The sequence below is a fragment of the Eptatretus burgeri genome, chromosome 4 (genome assembly GCF_056783735.1).
Source record: "Eptatretus burgeri isolate ZD-2024b chromosome 4, Ebu_testis_v1, whole genome shotgun sequence".
Lineage (NCBI taxonomy): Eukaryota > Metazoa > Chordata > Myxini > Myxiniformes > Myxinidae > Eptatretus > Eptatretus burgeri.
In genome coordinates, this window is record NC_140964.1 from 83,207,744 (window position 1) to 83,229,927 (window position 22,184).

Below are 22,184 nucleotides of genomic sequence, written 5' to 3' on the forward strand. Positions count from 1 at the left end.
TGGTCCAACAAGTGGAACATGTCTTTCAATCCAGACAAATCTCACACTCTCACTATGTCTCTTCGAAAGGACCGTTTACAAAACCCCCCCATCCACTTTCTCAACAATCCTCTGGAAGAAGTCTTTTCTTTCAAGCTTCTGGGTCTCACTATCTGCCATGACCTTTCCTGGGAAAGTCACATTTCCAACCTTGCCTCAAAAGCCAGTCGCCGACTGGGAATCCTCCATCGTGCAAAGTCCTTCCTCGGCCCTCTTGAGCTCCTGACCACTTACAAAGCTTTTGTCCGTAGCCTGATGGAGTACTGCTCTCCCCTCTGGGCTGGTGCTCCTGCCTCCCACCTTTCTCGACTTCACGCTGTCGAAACCAGGGCTTTTAAGATCATTGGCATCTCCCGCAATGAAGCTGAGTCTTTGGGCCTCTCACTCAATCACCGCAGGTTGGTCGGTGGTCTTTCTGTCTTCTACTGACTCCTCTCCAGCCTTGCCCCCCCTGCTCTCTCTGCGATTTGTCCCAACCACATTTCCACAGGGCGCTCAAGGTCCGCCAACAACCCCCTTCTGGTAAAACTACCAAAATCACGAATCACTGCTCATCTTCACTCTTTCATTCCTCTTTTTCCCGCCTTTGGAATAAACTTCCTCACTCTATTCTTTCCCATTCTTCCCTCCAGGCTTTCAAAACAGCTGTTCACCACCACCTCTTATCTTCCCCCATCCAAATCCTCGATCTTTTCTACCCCCGATAATCCACCCAAGCCCACTTCCTTCAATTCTCCTGCTTTCCTTCCTGAAAGTCCCTGTAATGTCCATCTTCTCCTCGCCATGTTCCCCGTCCCATCCCCATCCCTCTCCCTTCCACAGTTCACCTGTGTCTGTTCCCCAATGTTTTGTCCCTTCCACTCCCGCCCCTCTTGTCTCATGCCTCCTTGCTGTGAGTTGTGTGTTAGCTCTCATACGAGCCTCGACCAAGGTATACAAAAAAAAAAAAAAAAAAATAGGGCGCCACATTGCCTGCACGACTGCAAGGCGTCACGTGACCCGCCAGCTCACGGTCCAATGAAATGTTTTAACATTTTAAAACGTCCGTTTTTCGCCAGAATTATTTTGGATACTTGTTGAGCATGTCCCCAAACCTTCAAAAATATAAGCCAAGATTGGATAGACGCTACCGATAAGCAGTCCCCCAGGGTGACACGGTACGAGGTCAAGCAGTGAACGGAAAGCATGTGGTGTTCCTTTCAATACCCAATGGTTATTTGAATTTTATGCATTTTCCTCATGAAAAGTGTGTTTCTGCTCGGCTTTTACGAAAATTATCTACGTTAAGACTGTAGAAGGTCCCAAAATCTCGTGAGAGATTGACCAGAAGGGACCAGAAGGTCCCAAAAGTGAAAACAGAAATCGAATAGAACTTAAGATAGCCTCGGGCGGTGACACGGGAGGCGATGGAAGCCAATGGAAGCCTCCCCTCGGTGCAATGCATTCCACACAGACCGAGGATACAAAACATTCAAATTTCACAAATCTTGATGCAACCAAGTGTGAATCAACCTTAGCGACTGCGAAAAGTGAAAACAGAATTTAAATGGAACTTAAAAAAAAATAAACACGTGAGGCTGAGTGGAAGCCAATGGATTTCAACGAGGCCAATGGAATCAAACAGCAACCACTACCCACGTACAGCAAGCACACAACGTTCAAATGGTATAAAATGTGATGTTTACAAACTTTATGACAACCGAGTGTGAATCAACCTTAGCGACTGCGAAAAGTGAAAACAGAATTAAATTGAACTTTAAAAAAACACACAATTTGAAACCCCTCCTATTGACAGTCAAACATCAGGGTAATAAAATATTGCTTCCATGTGCAATAACCTATGCTTGTGAAGCTGGATTCTCTTGCTGAACAGCCCTAAAAACAAAATACAAATCTCAGGTCCAGCCAGAACATGACATGTTTGCCTGCCTATCAATGAATTATCCTTGCATTGATGAACTGGTAGGGATGATTCAAGCCCAGGGCTCTCACCAAGTTGGTTAAGTTATACTCATCCTTTACCCTCTCCATGTACTTGTATCATTTAAAATGTCGCAAAAATACTACAATTGTTAAGTTTTGTACTGTTATCATTTTAAAGCACAAATTTGAACACATTTAGAAGGGTCTGCTTTTTGACAGGCTACACACAAACGCTCATTGTGTGTGACATCACTTAGTCTGGTATATGCACATAAAAATTAGTTTTAAAATGTGAAAAAGGGGGTACATGGTCCGAAGGAGAGAAAAAAAAATAGACACTAAGGTGGTCATATATTGACAAATGTTGGGAACCACTGATCGAGCTCATCAGTTGGTAACTCTGCATAATGAATGTTCTCAATGGGTGATAATCTGTGGTTGTTGTGGCAAATATGAATCGTATGACTAAGATTGCAGCATCGTTGGAAAGTTGTACACATGAGGAACTAGCAGTTAACCATTTTATATTAGCAGAAGGTACGAGTGGAATCAAAATTTACAGAAGAATGGGTGTACAGTATGGGCTATCATGCTTGGACTGAATAAATGTTTACAGGTCGAGAGATAAGCTTGGAGAAGGCAGACAAAGTGTGCATGACAAGTAGCATTTTGGGGACGACAGGAGGTTGTGCATGACAAGTAGCATTTTGGGGACAACAGGAGGTTGTGTATGCACATAACATAAGTCTGTGTGAACAAACATGCGCAGTGATTCCATCACATGAGATGACATTGCAAATTAAAGTATCAGGTACACAATTGTTCACACCCAACGACTTTTGAAAGGTGTTATGCTCATGGGTGCCCAAAAGAAACAGCACTTGGAAACCAGCATAACCCAACTCCAAAACCGACACATTGAAAGGGACAACTTTCTGGCTCATATTGTACTGGGGCCAAGATATTGGTGGAAAAATATAAACTGGAATCAGAGACAAAGCATGGAGGGTATGCATCCAACATCTCCTGCGAATAAGTTCATGGTCCAGTGGTCTGTTGGCAAATTAATGCCAATGGCATTCTGGGACATGAATGGTACCCTATCAATTTCACTCCAAGAACAGACAATGACCAGCTCCCCTATTGTGAAATGAGATTTGTAAAAGTTGTCTCGGTCTCCTGTCCTAGGGTATACTTCTGCTACAGGACAATCCCAGACATCATATTGCTTGCATTGACAGGAGGCACAATCACCAACTTTAAGTGGAAGGTTGTGACACCATGCTCAGATTACAACCTGGTTGGGCCATTGAAGGAGGAAACATGGAAAGCACCAAGTACAGCATGAGGAAATCAACAAGACTGCCAGAGCATACCTATACACCAACCCTAAAGAGTGCTACACTGTCATCAGTAATCTGACAATGAGATGGGATAAATATATCTCATTCCTCAGGGATTATTTAAAAAAACCAAACAAACAAAAAAAAAACACCAGCAGGATGCTGTTATGTCTGCAGACTGGCATGTTACATCAGCTCTGTGAGCTAATGATTGTCCACAATGTTGCTTTCCAACAACTGTACTCTTTTACGGTGCTCCCACCGTTTTGTGAGAACCGATGATTAAAAGCTGTGAGTTTGATTACACTGACCTATGCAGTCGTATACCGTCTCGAACACAACATTTGGCGACGAAGATGGCTGGAATTTCTCTTCCACCGCTTCCCCCCTTCCTCGCTCTGCCAGGCGAGCCTTCAATGTCATGGACTAGCTGGATTCGCTCCTTTGAAACTTATATCATTGCGCTCGGCTTGGAAGACGCGAGTGATGCAAGAGAAAAAACAAAAATAAAATAAAAATAATAAAAAGCTTTGCTGCTCCATTGCCTGGGTGCAGAAGGCCAGCGGGTAGTTGGGACACTGAGCACTGCAAACAATCGCTATGACCGTGACCTTCTGGAAAAACATTTCTCAGCCCCACAGTGTGTTCTTCTCCAGCGGTTTCTCTTCAGACAGCGTCAACAACTGCCAGGTCAGTCAATACACCAGTACGTAGCGAACTTGAGAGGATTAGTTATCTCCTATAAAATTTGGGGCCGAGCTGTTGGGGTTGCAAGATGAAATGATGAGGGACTTGCTCATCAAAAACAATGTCAAGTGTAAAAGTGTGCAAGAGATTTTATTGGAAGCAGACGATTTACCACCTTCAAAAGCTGTGGAAATTGCATTTCAAGTTCATTCAGCTGCCATGTGCGCAGTTAGCTGGTTGCGTTGCAGACGCACTCCACAGCCACACAGCAGGCAGTGCAGACGCTGCGGCAGCCTGATGACTCAGACCAGGACACTTTCGTTTAACAAATGCAGCAGCAATGCTTGCACCCCAGAGAGCGGTGTGGGAATTGTGGCTCTGCTTTCCAAGCTACGAGAGCACCGGATTGCCTTGCACGTGGACAGATATGCAGGAACTATGGAAAACTAAATCATTTTGCCAAAGTGCGTCACTCTGCCCCTGCCACGACACCAGCATCACGAAGGCCTCAACCTCCACACACATCGCCCACTAATATATACAATGAGTGCACCAGCACGGTGGCTTTCAAAACATGCGCCGTTCAACTGGGTAGTGTGTGTACCCCTGCTATTGGACACGGGCTACAGTATCTCGACTCAACCTGGACACTTATAAACGATTTTTCACCCACCTGTTGCTACAGCACCCCTCCACTGCCCTCTTTGGGTATGGCAGCTCCAAAATTGACATAATGGGCATCATCCAACTACCTGTGCTGTGGCACCAAGCATTTGACTGCGTTCTCATTCCACATCGCCCATTGCGGTACCAACCTCCTGGGCCTCGATCTCTTCACGGGGCTAGGTTTCTTCCTAATGGATGCCAGTGAGTCAGCAGTTCTGCAAGTCGCCTCCCCTTGGCAGTAGAAATGGCCCATCCTGTTTAACGCACTGGGCTGCCTCGCCACCATCACCCACCAGCCCCTCCTCGACGCTTCGGTGACCCTGGTCATCCAGCCACTGCAACGCATCCCGCTTGCTCTCCGTGATGGGGTGGCTGCTGAATTCAAAATCCTGTTGGAAGATGGAATTATCGAACCAGTCAATGCGGTCCCTTGGATCTCAAACCTGGTGGTTTCCAGAAGAAGAAAAAAAAGTCAAGAGGACTGCGTACCTGTGTGGACTTTCATGCAGTAAACAGGGCTGTCATCTCAGACAAATACCCCCTACCCACATCTGAGGAACTGACCACCCAGTTCTATGGCTCCATGGTGTTTTTTAAGCTGGACCTTCATCAGGGCTATCTCCAAGTGTCCCTCCATTTCAATAGCAGGGACCTCGTGGTGTTTTAACCTATGCTGGAGTATTCCACTACACCAGGATGCCTTTTGGGACCAGCTTGGCCCCAAGCTGCTTTCAGAAAGTGATGTCCTCTGTCCCAGCAGGGATTTCAGGAGTGGCCGTTTACCGAGACGACATCGTCGTACACGGGTCTGACGGATCTGTCCATGACTAGTGTCTGCACAGGGTGGTTGCAGCGCTCGCCAAACACGTCACCTTGAATGGTGAAAAGTATGCGTTTTCTGTGCCAGACATTGAGTTTGTGAGATTTCGCCTGTCAGCTTAGGGCATTTCCCCCACTTCAATCCAACATCAAGGCAATCCATCCCATTCCAGAGCCCACCTTGGCAGCCCACGTTGCTTCTTTCCTCGGCATGACGGTGTATTGCCTGTAGTTCCTGGCCAAATACTCCACCACGACGGTACCGCTGCGCCAGCTGCTCAGAAAGGACGAGCCCTGGGTTTGGACACTGGCCTGTGCTGAGGCCATGTGGCTCTAGAAATCTCAGCTTACCACATCACCCATCCGGGCTCACTTCAACCTGGCCATCCCCAATCTCTTCACCTGCGATGCATTGGCCGCTGTCATGGGAGCTGTGCTCTCGCAGCTCCAGGATGGCGTGGAGAAGCCCATTGCCTTTGCTTCGCAGGCTATGACCCCAACGGAACAGAGGTATTCTGTGGGTGAATGTGAGGTGCTGGCCTGTGTCTGGGCATGTGAGCGGTGGCATATGCATTTGTATAGCCGTGTGTTCACCCTCCGGACAAACCACCAAGCACTCACAACCACACTGTCAACCTCAGGCACTGGCCACATACCGCTCCGACTGCATCAGTGGTCCGAACACCTCCATCAGTACAACTTTCAGCTCCATGTTACGCCTGGCAGAGACTGTGGTGGCAGACCTACTCTCACACTCTGTTGACATCCTGGTCTCCACCAGCTGCTCTGACAGTGTGGAGCACGACCTCATTCAGTTGCTTCATGCCCCTCTCCAAGCCACGGTGTCCCTACAGGAGCACCAGCAGGCCTCTGAACAGGACCCCACCCTCAACACTCTGCACCTACATCAGGACTGGATGGCCATACCGTCTGCCTTAGGAGCTGCCGTTCGCTGGTGTTAAAGAAGACCTATCCTACTAGAATGACACCTGTGTGGCCCAAGGTGTGGCGACCACCTGTGTGGCGACGCGCCATCCCATAAGTTCCCAGGAACAATGTCCAGGTGAGCCAAGAAAAATAAAAATAAAGGGACAAGCACAACGTCAACAACTACTTTAATGGCCCCAATCATTACATACTACCTGCTTGTGAAGTCAGCCAGGGAACGACTTTGGTCAAAGTCTTGCAGAAATGGATTGACCAGGCCTGATGTTTGAATGAAGGTGACAGCAATTTGGCCAGGGTGCCAGCAATATCTCACAAAAGACTGTGGGATCTTCAATGTCCATAAAACTAATGCTAGTCAAAGATGTTAGGGATTTTTTGGTTCAGATTCTTCCAAAAGCACTAAATTTGGCCCATATGTTGCCCATACCATACTTTTTCGATTTTAGACAGGCGCCAAGACAGGCGCCCCCCGGAGCCGCCATATTGGCGAAATCCAATTACGGCCGCCATCTGGGTTAGAGGTCAATGGGAGTTAAAAAAAAAATCAAAAGGGATAGAATCATGAATTATGCCACTTTTTAGGGGTTTTCGGGATCAGGGAATCTGATTCTGATCTCATTTTGATGATTTCAGGTCATGGTCACCCCATTTTGGGTTCAAAGGTCAAAGATCAAAAGTGGTACTACTAAAAATTCAACAAAAATTTTTATTAAAATACTTCAGGAATAACATCTGCTGACAAAACGCCGCTATGTACGCTCAGGACATATCCGTGGAACTCGTCCAGTGAGAAGTTGCCCTGAGCTTTACTATCTATATTATCCACATCGTGGGGGGTGAAGACCTTGAGACGGCTGTTGGTGGGTACCACCACCCCATCTTGAACATGGCGAGCACGCGCAACATCTTGCTTCACTTCCATGACACGATTGAACGATACCGAGATAGCCTGTTCTTGGTCAATCCCAATCTGTTTTTTGTCCCGTGCGTGTCCGTGCAGCTTGAGGCCATGATACAGTGGGAAGGGGGTTTCTCGCTCCTTGTTGTGCCGTACTGCAGACGTCTTGACTGCATGGTGCGTACCCTTACTGGTATTGTAGATGAGCAGTTGTGAGATGTTGCATGCGATCTTCTCCCGCACATCCATATTGTCGTCGCCACCTATCTTCTCACGTCCACGAAGAGCTGACGGGCCCCGGAGAACTATGTTGAAGAAACTCATCTCCTCGGTGACTGGAGCCGTGAGGCAGTTAAGGGGGGAGGAGCCGTCAAAAGGCTCCTGACTCTGTAGACAAAACTTGTGCATAATCACCGCAGCCCGCATGAACGTAAGTGCGTCCTCTTGACCAATCTGAGACCTATATATCTTGGCCAGCTCATCAACCACCTTCAGTTTGTGAGATATGTAAATATCCTTCTTGCCTTCATTCCCCTTGGAAAACTCAGCCCACTCAGGTAGGAGGTCGAGAAGGTGATCCTTGTATCGAGTTGAGTACGGCTCTTTTTTGTCTCGGCATGGGCGACCTTGATCACTCATAAGCTTTTGATATATCTCGCGTAGCTCTGAGAGCTTAAATACGGTGGTGTCCGAATGTTCGATCAGGGCTACAATTTGAGCGCAGATGATGGGATCGAAGGGTGGAGGTGCGGGACCCGATTCTTGTCGCTCGGCAGCGCGAGCGGAGTCTCGCAAACGTACATAACACTGATGGTGACAACAGGCATCAGCCGCATGTGCATCAGACGCTATGGCAACCAGTCTGCCAAGTAAACGAAAGTTTTTGTTTGTCTTCGCCCAACTCTTTAGATTGGCATCTATGACATCGGTTACTAACTTGTGGAGGTTGGCCTGGTCCTTCCCCTCACAGATTACACAACACTTGACATTGGTTGGAGGCTGAAATTCCCCAGATGACCTGATTTTTTTTGGGACTATCCTGAGAGCCGGCTTCTTTGTCTAGCTTCTCTCTCGCCCGTTTGACAAGAGAACGACTACAATAACTCCTGCAAGTTTTGTGATACCTAGCCTTATGCGATTTAAGAGTTGCTGCAATACCTGAGCCATCATTCAACTGACTAATCGTGACATTGATGCCAGAAGGAAGATTATTGGCATTGATAGCATTGAAGTCTTTGAGATCTCTCTTAAGTGATAAAAGTCCCTCCTCCTTTGGAGTTTGCAAGGCTTCTCCAGTTTTGTCCAATTGACAAAGACAACAGAGTCCCCAATTCATAATTTTGGTAGAGGACATAGTTCGACACTCATATTATGTAGGCTCTTGGTCGCGATGAACTTTCGTCTCGTCATCACGATAGCAGGCCAAGTCGCAGGTTCCGGATCCACTCCTGAACACACAAGAATAGGGATAGGATAGTCTCGTGAGATAGGGTCGACGTCACAACTCCGAATGGCATCATGCACCACCGCCGTTGCTGGACACGTCGACGCTCACAGACTTGGTATTATCTTTAAAATGAAACAAAAAGTTTATGACATTACGAGTCAAAATTAAAAACATTCGTCTTATTTTCTAAATGATTAACGGGTTCTTTTGATTGATAACCCAGGTAGGCCATTTTTGAAATGACGCCCCCAAAACGCCGGGTTTGACCCCCAAATGACCTTGAGCATGACCTTGAGGGGTGACCTTAATCTCAAATCGTTGAAATAAAATCAGAATCAGATTCCCCGACCCAGAAAACCCCTAAAAAGTGGTATTATTCATGATTCAAGCCCTTTTGGTGTTTTAACTACGATTGACTTCTAACCTGGATGGCGGCCGTAATTGGATTTCGCCAATATGGCGGCCCCGGGGGGCACCTGTCTAAAATCGAAAAAGTATGGCATGGGCGACATATGGGCTAAATTTGGTGCTTTTGGAAGAATCTGAACCAAACAGTCCCTATAATGCCCAAACATCCCTGACTATGCCAGCAGCCAGGACACCCAGCTGAATGGCCATACACGAGCGAGCACACCAATTCAACCCCTTGCTGACAAAGCACCAATCTGAAAGCTTATAGTATGGCTGAGAATTGAACAACTACTCCAGACAGTTTTTTTTATTTTTTTTTTTAAAAGGACTACCCACCGCACAATCCTATCAGAGAGAATTATACACAAAGAACAGCCTCATCGTGCTAACCTAATTCATCAATTACTTTGAGAGAAAAGCCACATTATCCACACAGCAAAAGTAAACACCATGGTCGGTGGTGGCCATCTTTGTTTCTCAGAGCAACTTCTCAAATTTAAGCAACAGTCTCGTGACAACTTATGTGAATTTTTAGATTGATTTATTGTGGATGTTTTTGAATTTTGGGGGAAAAAAATAAAACGTGCATTTTATGTCAATGTGAAACTCAATATTCAATGAGCTTGCAAGAACAATTTACATCAGCAGGACAAACAAAAAGTCTACCTGGAAGTACTTCGCTGCAGTCTTCATGCCCTCGTCACTGTCCAGGTTCAGATCTCCAGCAATGTGACTCATCATGGCACCAATATTGAAAAGCACACACATCTTATCAAAGCTGGCTCGTGGAACAGCTGGTGGTAAAATATCCCAAGTTAAGATTAGGATTATCCACAGATGTAGGAAAATTTTGAACATCACCAAGCTGAATTAAATAGTATGTGAAGACAAAACTAATAAGTAAATCATAATACACTGGAAATATATAAATAGCTAAATACATTGAAAATTAACCATTCATTCAAAAAGACACTCCATGATGATTCTAGCAAAACTTATTTATGACAATTAATTGGGTGTGGGTAAGAGAGATGTGGGGAGGGGGGAAGGGAGACACCTTTTATATAAAGTATTACCATTTGAAAAAAGGAAATTAAAAAAAACAAATAAAAAAAAAGGAAAAAAAAAAACATGCCAGCTGCATTGCTCTGCCGATCTAGAATTTATTATGTACGCTGGTCTGATGAATGGAACACGTTCTTAAATTCTGGAAAATCATTATGTGGTATTATGTACTGTACAGTGTACATAATTGTACGTGCTATTTTTATACGACTGGCAGCGCTATGTCGGCTACATCACTCGGCGATAGGAATTTTTCAGCTACATTTTTTTTTTCAGAGCTGGCAGATCCGTCGTATATGCAATCCGTCGTTGCCCGGAACGTCGTGAAGTGGCGCATGACTGTACTTCAAACCTCAACTCTTTTGTTCCTCACTTTCCACACCTGTGGAACTACCTTTGAAAGCCGATTTTTGCCCACGCTTCTCTCCAGGGCTTCAAAAGCATGCAGTGCTCGATCTCATTTCATTCCCTCCACCACTTTTTCTCCAACACACATTGACCTGCCTCACCAAATCCTTTTATGAGCATGTCCACCCCCCCCCCCACACCCCTCTCCCCGCATAGTGGGAGACGGGGTTTTGCAATCACTTCTGTGTGTGTCTGTTTGCCTATGCCGCAACTTTTTTTTTACCATTTGAGCTTTTGCCATCAAATTTAATAAAGCTTCATTATGAGAATATGGAGAAGACAAATTAAGAATTTGGTCAAAGGTACTGTTTAGCATGAAGAAGAAGTAGTCCGATTACAAAAAGTGGACGGGCTTTGCATTTTCAGATGCTTTCCAGTTTGCAGGTCGTTTCCTCCCTTCTTCTGTTCCTGTTCATTCATTCATTCCATTGCTTGTATCAAACTGTTACCGCCATTACCAGTTCCAGTTCATACCCTCTGTTACCTTGTTCTTCCATGATGAGCCTATTAAAAAGCAAAATTTTTACTTGCTTTTGAAAAGCTTTAAAAACAATAAGTTCAAGTTTTACATGTTAAAAAAAGCCAGACAGCAAGCATAATGCATACAACAAGTCATGCATTAAAATGACAGCATTTTGAACACTGCAGACTCACAGATTTTGGAAGAACTCCCAAACAGCGACCCCTTGTCAAAGGCATCTTTCCAGATGAAATGAATTGGAAGCTGAAATGGGAAACAGGAAATCAAATTAATATATATTACACCACCCAATTAAAAACCGTCTCAGTCAGCAAACAAGGGCATGAAGAACATTTCCACAGAGGATTTTTAGGATCAAAGCAAACCAGCTTCATAAAGTGGTACAAACTTCCAATCATCTTTAGGAAGCAAATGACAGAACATTGACTTCAAAAAGCAGTGCACGTGTAATGTTACATATAAATATAGGAAGTTACAGACTTGACCTTAGAAGTAAATGGGGCTTAGTTTAGAATAGTTATTTCATTGTGTGTGGTAGCATAAGCATAATGTGATTACTGTAATTAAAGAGGCAGTGTCGAGTAGTGTTTAGCAAGCTCTGGTTTTTCCACCCTAAACATCCGTCTCTCAAGCACCCAATCTTTTCCCCTCCCCACACTCTACAAAGTCCCCATGTACGATCTGGCTATCTGTATTTTTTTTTCACTTCAGTGTACCTGTGATGTGGCAAAGTTGGGCGATTCTGTCACAAGTCGGGAGTAAAGCTGACACATGTTCGGAACATTACTAGCCCCCTAAGCAGTCATGCACTTCTACCCAAGGAAGGCTGCATGAAGCAACCAGAGAAAAAGCTACACAAGACAAGCCCTTTACCGTTTCAAACCTGACCAAGGTTCATCCGCAGTTGACATTCACAACTAGCACATACCTGAGAACTCCAATGCCACACACTCGGGCACCGGACTGGTTTCATCGCTCATTCGCGAGTCATCAGCGACAACGTACATCAAAACGCACACCACCGAGGCTCCCAAGCATGTACAACATGTGACGCCATTACGAGTTACCTCCTCCTCTTCTTCTTCTTTCGGCTGCTCCCGTTAGGGGTCGCCACAGTGGATCATCTGTATGATCCGCATAGTGATTTGGCACATGTTTTACGCCGGATGCCCTTCCTGACGCAACCCTGGTCGCCTCTTACGACACAGGGATATGGTACACGTATTTTAACCGGGGTATACACCGGCCCAGTACACTGGTACTCATTTCGCCGACCTCGGAAGGATGACAGGCTGAGTCAACCCCCTGGTGTATTAATTCAGTGGCCCAATGGGGCTTGAACTCAGGACCTTTTGGATCCCAAGCCGCTGCCCTAACCACTGCGCCAACACCAGGCCATTACGAGTTACCATATAAATATTGTTACGTTTGAGGGGGGGGGGGGTATGCATTCAAAGGGTAATTAGGATGTTTAATTAGGTATGCCATGCTGTTCGAGTTTACCAGGATCTCGATGTAATAAGTAGCAATTCAGTGGTGATAAGTTGTCTAGTAAATGTTCATTTCTTCAAGGGGGGAAATGATAATTGTCACGTAATTAGATAGGGACACGGGATAGGGTAAGTGTGTCTGCGTAAACCCCTTTTGGTATTCTCTGGAGACTGGTCGTGACGTCAAAGGACAGTGCAGCGGATGGCTCCGCCCCGTGATCACGATTGGCAGAAGGCGACGGCGGTGGGCCAATAAACGGCTCGATTGGAAGTGACGAGGACAGGAGGATAAAAAGGTTCTGTTCGGGGTCGAAAAGGAAGAGGAAGAAGATTACAACCAAAAAGATCGTGTTTTTTTGGTGGGGAGGCTGTTGCGCGGGGAGCATCCTTGTTGTTGTGCTGATTCGATCGTGTTCTTGATCGTGTCTTGGAGCCTGAGCCTTGCTGAGCCTCGTGCCGCACCTTGGTTGGCTCTGGAGTTCTGCTGACTCGGAGTACGGGGTCGAACCTGCCTCCCTCTCCTGCTCGCAACTTGGCGCCAGAACTGGTTCCCTGGCGGCTGTGAGTGGACTTGGGCCAAGACCAGGAGGTCGACAGCACCACGGTTTCTCCTGCCCCCCTGACGAGAGCAAGGCCAGCTCGTCCGACGCCGATCCAGGGACAGTTGCGTCCACACCACGGTCCAGCCTGACCACCAGAAATAGCTACGTTGTGTGTGTGTGTGTGTGTGTGTGTGTGTGTGTGTGTGTGTGTGTGTGTGTGTGTGTGTGTGTGTGTGTGTGTGTGTGTGTGTGCGTGCGTGCGTGCGTGCGTGCTTGGCGCTTTAGAGGGATTGAGAACTGTATATTCATTGGAATTGTCTGTTTTCCCCCACGCCCGATCCCACAGCATCCCGTCGAATCGCCCCGGATCCCTCTTCTTGCCGAGTCTTATTTCTGGTAATAATAAAAACAAACAATCATCAACTCAGTGAAAAGCGACTCGTGCCACCTTCCTCGTCCCGTTTGCGGTAGAGCGATTAGAACCGCCATGTTTGGGTTCTAAACAAATAAACCGCCTCCATCGTTTCGGCTCATTCTACGTTGGCGGGACTGTTCAAGTCCCGTGGACGTCACAATATAAAGGCTTGTATGATAGCATGTCAGGCAGGCAGTCAAACCAATCACAATACAACCCCTTCACCTGTGCTGCCACTTAAAGATAAATAAATTAATTAATTTAAAAAAATTTAAACACTTTCGGGATAACGAACATTTTTGAACATAACAAATGTCTTCTTTGTAGTACAGGAGGGACTCGCTACACGTCCAAAATAAGTTCCAGAAAAAAGTTGGACTTATGAAACGGACAGCAGGTAATCTTTACCAATAATAACAGCTAATTAATGTAATTAGGGGGATATGTTCCACACAAACACCACTCAATAAGCCGAGCGATCAAAAAATACGGATGAAACACACAAAACAGAATAATACAACACATTTCACAAATTTAAAACCCACACATCTTTTTATCTTGCTTACCATATATTTTAACTATTTTATAATTTAGGCCTTAGTTATTTTATAACTTGGTTTACACAGTTCTTCAGCTAAAATGTAGGGTCGGTAGATCGAAATATAAATATAAATACAATTTCAATTTTTAGAAATTATATATTTTTATGATTTTTTTTTGGATGTTCCATGGAAAAGACAAGGGTAGGTGGCGGGAAATAAATATAAATCCCGGACCAGGAGGATCGAAGAAAACTGAAGATGGAAGACCATTCAAATGCAGGATGCCCATGTTCACTGCATCATCTGATGTGAAAAACAATAAAGAAGGATCAAAACTTGTTTTTAGCAGCGTCTCATGTAGCGAACGCTGCTCATAGAGAGCTCGGCGTTGTTATTCTTCTTGTTCTCGTTCTTCTTCTTCGTATTATTCTTGTGAAGACAAAACCTTAACCTCTAGGACTCTGCTCTTGTATATACAAGATCCGGATCTCCTTAAATACTAAGCACATCTACACATCCTCGCATTGACGGTGCCTTTTGAGAGCGTCTATCATGAACTTTTAAATATATTCGGACATTTGCTTTAAAGTTTCGAAAAGTTCACGTTACTATTTAAAGATTATTCCATTTATCGTATTGTAATTTCGTAAATACACGATTTCATAAATACACTATATATCGTAAATACATTATGACGGGTCTCGCTATTGGCTTAATCAAGGCACGTGACGAAATATGGGAAGTTTTTATTTTTTTTTTTTATTTTTTTTTTTAGCCGACAAAACCTTTAAGACGCTGCTCTTGGACACATTTGCCCTTGTTACAATATAGTCTGGCATGTTTTTCTTATAAAAACCTGTTGGATCATCTATAATTCCAGCAATCTGTGTGTGCGTCTGTCTGTTTGTGACCGCCGTTTCTCGACGACCGCCGGACTGATCTTATTGAAACTTGCCAGGAATATTGCCGGGGACCCGTGGATGTGCCTTTGAGGTTTGATATCGATCGGACGAGCGGTTCACAAGTTACGGCCATTTATCTGTCGACCAATGACAAGACACGGTGCTATGACATCACGAATGACGTCACAATTAATGTTTATTTATTTTTTTGCACGATTGACGGTCCGATCTGATTGAAACTTGCCAGGAATATTGTCGGGGCCCCGCGGATGTGCCTTTTCAAGGTTTGATATTAATCGGACAAGCAGTTCACAAGTTACGGCCATTTATCTGTCGACCAATGACAGGACATGGTGCTATGACATCACAATTCATGTTTATTTATTTTTTATTATTTCTTTTGCATGATTGAAACTTGCCAGGAATATTGCTGGGGACCCACCGATGTGCCTTTGAGGTTTGAGAGAGAGAGGCTGCATGTACTGGCACTCACCTACAGGCACGCACCTACGGGCCCGTACTAGTCAAACAAATGGAAACAATGCTAAGGAAATTACTGTCCAAGTCGTAGATGTGTGTGTGCACACTAGTGCGTAGTGCTGGATATGATTTTAAAAAAAAGGTGTTTACTGGGAGTCAACACGCTCAAAACGGTCAATCAATCAGAGCCAAAACCAGCTCTTACTTTTCAGCGGGCATCTGATCATACCGTCTCCCCATCCCCATGAGCACATCAAAGGCTGATTTCTGGTCCGTTGAAGGCTGAATATCAGCATCTCGCAGGGAAACTTTGACGTATTGGCACTAAAATCTTTCAATACGAACAGCGGTGTACAACAACGGAAACAAAATCGGCACGATCGAGAGTAGCCTGCGAATCATCCCTGCTGCTGCACTGAATTGATGTAATCGTTTGGCCAGAATATTCGTCGTCAAGATGTTGCGTGATTAATAATTTCCAAATCCAGGCTTTCAATAACATCTTGAAAAAGAAAAAAAATAAAATAAAAAAACGCACGCGCACACACACAGTCACTCAAATTTATACCGCTGACATACTTCTTAACAATCACTTTCACCCCAGAAACCACAGTCAATATGAACCACGCTGGCCATTGCTCAGATGTCATGACCGAAGACTACTGCGCAGTTTGGTTTAAGGGGACTCGGCATTTTTGTGCATGCGTGCGAAATTATATTTTGAAAATAGATGCCGACGTTTACATTTCGGGTTTTGAAACTTTTTCATCTTCGGCGGAAAATTTATAAATATAAAAAGGCTAAAAATGTGTTTTATATTTATATTTCATTTCGGCAAATATACCATCGGCAGATCTGTAAACCAAGTTTTAAAATAACTAAGGCCTTTGCAGTCATATATCTTCAAAATCTCTAATCGTCTGTCAAGCTACCTGCATCTGTCCATCACCCTCTAGAGTCTAGATTATCCTTCCCACTAAGCCATGTGGTTTCCCCCACAGACACAGGCTCCAGATTTTGTGCCAGCACACATTCTCGTGCCACAAAACCCAACACCAATGCTGCGACATCCTGCGGTGCCCCAAACGGGACCTCACGAAGAAGGGCGACAAGCCACCACGAGGAGGAAAAGCATGGGGTAACCTTCCTGGGTTGGGTTGTGGTGGTGTGTGCTGGGGTGGTGCTGAGATGTGATCCACTACATGGTGGTCTCCTCGGGTTAACCTGAGGCGGTCCCATCGGTAGGTGCCTGGAATGTCCTTTCCCCAAGAGGATGATCACTCGTCTCTATTAATTATCTGAGCTCCAGCACTTGAACATTAGCATTGCAGCCCTCTCTGAGGTTGAGACCGGACAATGGTGAAATCATGGTGGGTGGTTACACCTACTACTTGTCTGGTCGCTCTGATGGTTACCATTCCCAAGGAGTTTCTGTATCTGTGTCCAACAAGCTGACTGCCATGCTAATTGAGTCAACACTTGTCAACGAGCATACTGAGACTGAAGATGTCACTTTTTGGGTGTCATTTCCCTGGTCTCTCTCTGTATCTGCTCCGAATGAGGCGAGTGATCTCGCTGTGAAGGAGACATTATATGCCACACTCGAGTATGTGGTTGATCGCTGCCGCAGGAAAGATACTCTTGATCTTGGGGATTTCAATGCATCTACTGGCACTGATGGGGATGGTTTTTTTGACAGGTGTTATTCCCATGGGTCTGCAACGGTGAACGAGAAAAGGACCAAGTTCTTTGACTTTGCAAGAAATCATGGACTAAAGGTGGCTGGTTCATGGTTTCAGCACCCAAAGCCTCATCTCTGGACTTGGTATTCCAATGCTAGTGGTGTGGTAAAGGTGATTGACCATGTGCTCGCTGATGGTCGGTGGAAGATGATCGAGGACTGCAGCATCCACTGGAGTGCCCAATTCCTCAATACCAACCACAGGCTAGTTATAGCAACTCTAAAGTTGCAGTATTCTTGGTGTTGGCATAATGGTTAGGATGGTGGGCTTTGGATCCTTGGGTCATGAGTTTGAATCCCGCTCAGCTGTTGAATTAATACCAGGTGGGGTTAACTCGGTCTGTCATCCTTCCGAGGTTGGCAAAATGAGTGCCCGCATGCTGTTATACTGTGACTGAGTGGCGACCCATCCAGGATTGTACCCAACAGCCAAGGAGACTGCTTAGGCGGCACCAACACTCTGCAGAGTACAGTCCCAATGGATGGATGGATGTCACTTGCAGCTTAAATCTAGGAGAATGGTGCCGTTCCAGCCTAGGCTGGATGTTGGCAAGCTCAAGGATGAGAGGCTGTGTGAGGGTTTGGGGGGGGGGGGGGTTGGGTGTTTTGAGGGATCCAAAAGAGCTGTGGAATGCCTACATGACTACCATCCTGTTGCCAGTGGTTGTCTTGGAACCCAGTCAGCAGAAGAAAAACTTGGTCTCCCAAGGGACACTGGATACCATTGACCAGTCGTGGAGCCAGGCTTCATGGCAGAGCCGAGTAAAACTGTACGTTCGCCGAGGGCAGACAAGGAGGCCCATGTGCGAGGAATCTGTGAAGGGGTAAAGCATCACCTGTGGTCTCACGATTCCCACCCTGTTTACAGAGGAATTTGTGCATTGCTTTCCTCCAAGCCTGTCCCTCAGTGTTCCACAGTTAGAGCAGAAGATGGTGAGCTCTTGACAGAGGAGTCTAAAGTTAAAACCCGCTGGGCCGGTTACTTTGAGTGGCTGTACCAGGCTGATCCACAATCTGTTGAGTTGGATGTCAGGGGTTAGTTGGATATCCCAATTGCTGACCCTGCAATCAACTGAACCACCTTAGTTTGTGAAAACACAGGCTGCGGTGAACCAGCTGAAAAGGGGTAAAGCTCCTGGGATCTGTGGCATCCATGCTGAACTTCTCAAGGCTGGTGGAAATACTGTAGTCGTGTCGATGCATGCAGTTGTGTGCTCCGTTTGGAGCACAGGCATTATCCCAAATGACTGGAAGAGGGGCCTTGTTGTCCCGATCTGGAGAAGGAAGGCTGATCCCCAGGACCGAAACATTCACCGAGGGGTGACACTGCTCTCAGCCAGGCAAGGTCTTTGGTCAGATAATTCTTGATCAAGTTCACCACCAACACCTTGAGCACCAATGCCCAGAGCAATCAGGCTTCACACCAAAGAGGTCAATGGCTGTCCAGATCCTTGCTCTTCGGGTCCTCCTTGAACGCAGATGAGTTTTGGCAGGGCTGCTCGCAGCCTATGCTGATCTCTGCAAAATATTTGATTCATTGAATCGGGATGCCCTCCGGAGGATTCTCAGTCTTCGTGAGGTGCCACCAAAACTGATCCATCTAATTTCTGAACTACACTCTGGTACTGAGTGCCGTTAGATGTGGTGGTTCCATCTCTGACTTATTTCCAGTTGTTACTGGAGTTTGTCAGGGGTGTGTACTGGCCCCCACAATTTTCAGCACTTGTGTGGACTGGATTCTGGGGAGGATGTCAGAGAGATCAAGCTGCAGTGCATCATTTTGGAATGCCAAAATCTCTGACCTTGATTTCAGACGATTTAGTCATTTTTGCGGAAATGCTGGATATTCTTTTGGGGGCCCTCCAGGCGCTGAACGAGGAGTTGGAGCCACTGGATTTACGGGTTTTCTGTGTTGAAACTAAGATCCAGGCTTTCAATGAGATCTTGAAAAAAGAAAAAAAACAAAACACGTGTGCATGTGTGTGCGCGCGCAACAACAGAGGGAGCAAGAGACAAGATGAGCAGGAAAGGGAAGCACAAAACAGTGGGGAACAGAGACATTAGATCTTTGGAAAGGATAGGGATGGGGCAGGGTACACGGAGTAAACAAGATGGGACCAGAGGGACTTTCAGGAAGAAAAACAGGGAATTTGTAGGAGGTGGGTTTGGGGTGGATTCACAGGGTAAGAAAAGATCATGGTTTTGGATGGAGAAGAGGAAGGTTTTAATAAGAGATGGTGGTGAACAGCTGTTTTGAAGACCTGGAGGGATGAGTGTGATTGAAGAGTGTGTGAGAGTTTGTTCCAGAGGCAAGAAAAAAAGAGGAATGAAAGAGTGAAGGTGAGCAGTGATTCTTGATTTTGGTAGTTTCACCAGAAGTCGGTTGCTGGTGGACATTGAGCGCCCTGCAGAAATATTGGGGTGGGTGGGGGGGGGGGACAGATCACAGATGGAGAGGATACGGTAGAAGACAGAAAAGCCACAGACTTGCCTGCGGTGAAAGAGTGAGAGATCCAAAGACTCAGCTTCATTGCGGGAGAGACCAATAATCCTAAAAGCCTTGGTTTCCAAAGCATGAAGCCGAGAAATTTGTGAGGCAGGAACACCAGCCCAGAGGGGAGAGCAGTACATCACCAGGCTGTGGATGAAAGCTTTGTATGTGGTCAGGAGCTCAGGTGTGCCAAGGAAGGACTTTGCACGACGGAGGATGCCGTCGACGACCTGATACGGAGGCCAGCTTGGAGATGTGGCTTTCCCAGGAAAGATCGTGGCCGATGGAGAGACACAAAAGCTTGAATGAAAGGACTTCTTCTAGACGATTATTGAGAAAGATGATTGGGGGGGGGGGCGGAGGTTCCAGACGGTCCTTTCGGAAAGATGGCGAGTGTGAGAGATTTGTCAGCATTGAAAGACATGCTCCAAGTCTTTGTCAAGCTTGAGATTTTATCCATATCTGCAGAGAGTGAAGAGGCTGCTGCTCACCAATCTGAGGGATGAAAGATAGTACGGCAGTGTGTGGAGTCATCAGCAAAGAGATAAGGATTTTCCAGTCAGAGAGATGATTGATGAAAACCAGAAAAAAAAAGCACAGGGCCCAGAACACTGTCTTGAGTAACTCTAGCCTGGACAGGAAGAGGGGATGAGAGGATTCCATTAAGAGCCACGCATTGACTGCAACAGCAGAGGAAGTCCGCAAGCTACGAGTGGAGATTGCCTTGAATACCATAGGAAGAGAGTTTGGTGAGTAGGGCAAGGTGCCAGACTGCATCGAAAGCTCATGATATGTCTCGGGAAATGGCTCTGATCTCACGTCTGACATTGAGGACCTCCATCCATTGTGGGGAAAGCAGAAGCAGCATGTCCAGGGTAGAGTGACCTGCTCTGATTCCAACTTGATCGGAAATCAAGCCGTTGCAAAAGAGGAAGTATTTAATGTCAGAAGGGAAGATGATGGAATCCATAACTTTGCTGATGTTTGGGAGAAGGTTGATTGGTCTGTCGTTGCAGGGATCTGTTTTTGCACCTTTTGTTATGCAGAGCGGTCATGTTTACCAATTTCCAAGCAGATGGGAGATGACCTTGAGAGAATGAGAGGGTGAATAGAACAGAGAGAGTGTGAGTAAGAGCAGCAGAGCAGGTTTTTGGGACACGTGGGCTGATGCCGTTTGGACCGGTTGCAGAATAAGAGTTGAGGTTTGACAGCAATTCTCCACTTTGTCAGATGAAAAGGACACATAGTCCATGAACAGCTGGGTGCGACTGGTAAGGTAGGTACAGAAAGTTATGGGTTTGGGACACAAGATTTAGAAGCAAACAGTTTCAGCAATCTGCCTTTTCACATGGACAGCATTAGCTGTGCAGCCATTTTAGGTAAGGGGGGGGGGGAAGAGGGGGCATGTCGGGGGAACATACATCAGAAACAGACTTAACTAGATGACCCCAGGATTTGGAGTAGGGAGAGAGAGGTTTGAGAGTTCAGACTTGAGATTAAAAGGATGGTGTTTCCTGGCTCTCATGAGGGTATACACACACTTGTTCCAAGTTTTGTGGAAGGAAATGGGATTGCCTTCAGTTGGGTTTGCCTTCCATGAGGTGAAAGCAAGTAGTTTCAAGACAACTGCTCAGCCACAAGCCTCAATGTATCATGGGCGGGAGGTAGGGTAGGACAACTGAAGACGAAATGGCATAAATCTGTGTGAGACAGAGAGAGAGACAGAGAGAGACAGAGAAAATTTCTTTGAAAGAATTCCCAGGATGAGTTGATGTCAGAGAAAATAGAAATGGAAAACCATTCTAGAAGTTTGATGGTTGCTTGAAGTCCCTGCCAGTCAGCCTGAGTGAAATGCCAGACTTGTCGGCACTGAGGTGGTTTTCTAATAATAGCCAGAGAGATGTCTACTTTGACAAGCATGTGGTTAGATGAACTGATTGGAGCAGAGGAAGAACGGCAGATTTTTCAGGGAAATTAGTCAAAAACAAATCCAGAAGAGATGGAGTACTGTTGTTTGAGACTCGGGTCGGGAAGTTGACAGATTGTCAGTCCCAATGATTCGCAGAAGTCCTATGCTGCAGTGCCATGACAGCTAAGAGGGGTACCCACACCCAACCAACTGGTGTGATGACAATTGAAGTCACCACAAATGAGGAAGATAGAGTTAGGATGATAGGACAGACGTTGGTCCATACTTTGGCAAGTGAGATGTAAATGGAATCATCACTGTTTGGTGGATGGTATAACACACATTTAAATATCAGGTGGGAATGGAGGGGAAACTGGAACCAAAGGTATTCCTGGGGGCAAGGACAATGCATGGAGAGTGAGGAATAGAGTTTTTGATGAAGAGAGCAACTCCGCTGCCAGGACGAGGCTCAGATCTGTCATACCGGAGGAGGGAGTAACCGAGAAGAGATACGAAGAAATCATCAGAGACGTCTTG

The 22,184-nt window shown here is 45.9% G+C and overlaps 1 protein-coding gene and 1 pseudogene across 1 annotated transcript in view; both read right to left on the reverse strand.

Annotated features, from left to right (window-relative positions):
- Nucleotides 1–22,184, reverse strand: part of PDCD6IP (programmed cell death 6 interacting protein) — a 98,664-nt gene that overhangs the window by 53,869 nt on the left and 22,611 nt on the right. Inside the window, exons 3-4 of the mRNA XM_085879059.1 lie at nucleotides 11,309–11,378; nucleotides 9,848–9,975 (exon numbers count right to left, since the gene is read on the reverse strand). Coding sequence (XP_085735185.1) covers nucleotides 9,848–9,975; nucleotides 11,309–11,378 — 198 coding nt within the window. The remainder of the gene's footprint in view (nucleotides 1–9,847; nucleotides 9,976–11,308; nucleotides 11,379–22,184) is intronic.
- On the reverse strand, nucleotides 831–9,132 carry LOC147028548 (uncharacterized; annotated as a pseudogene).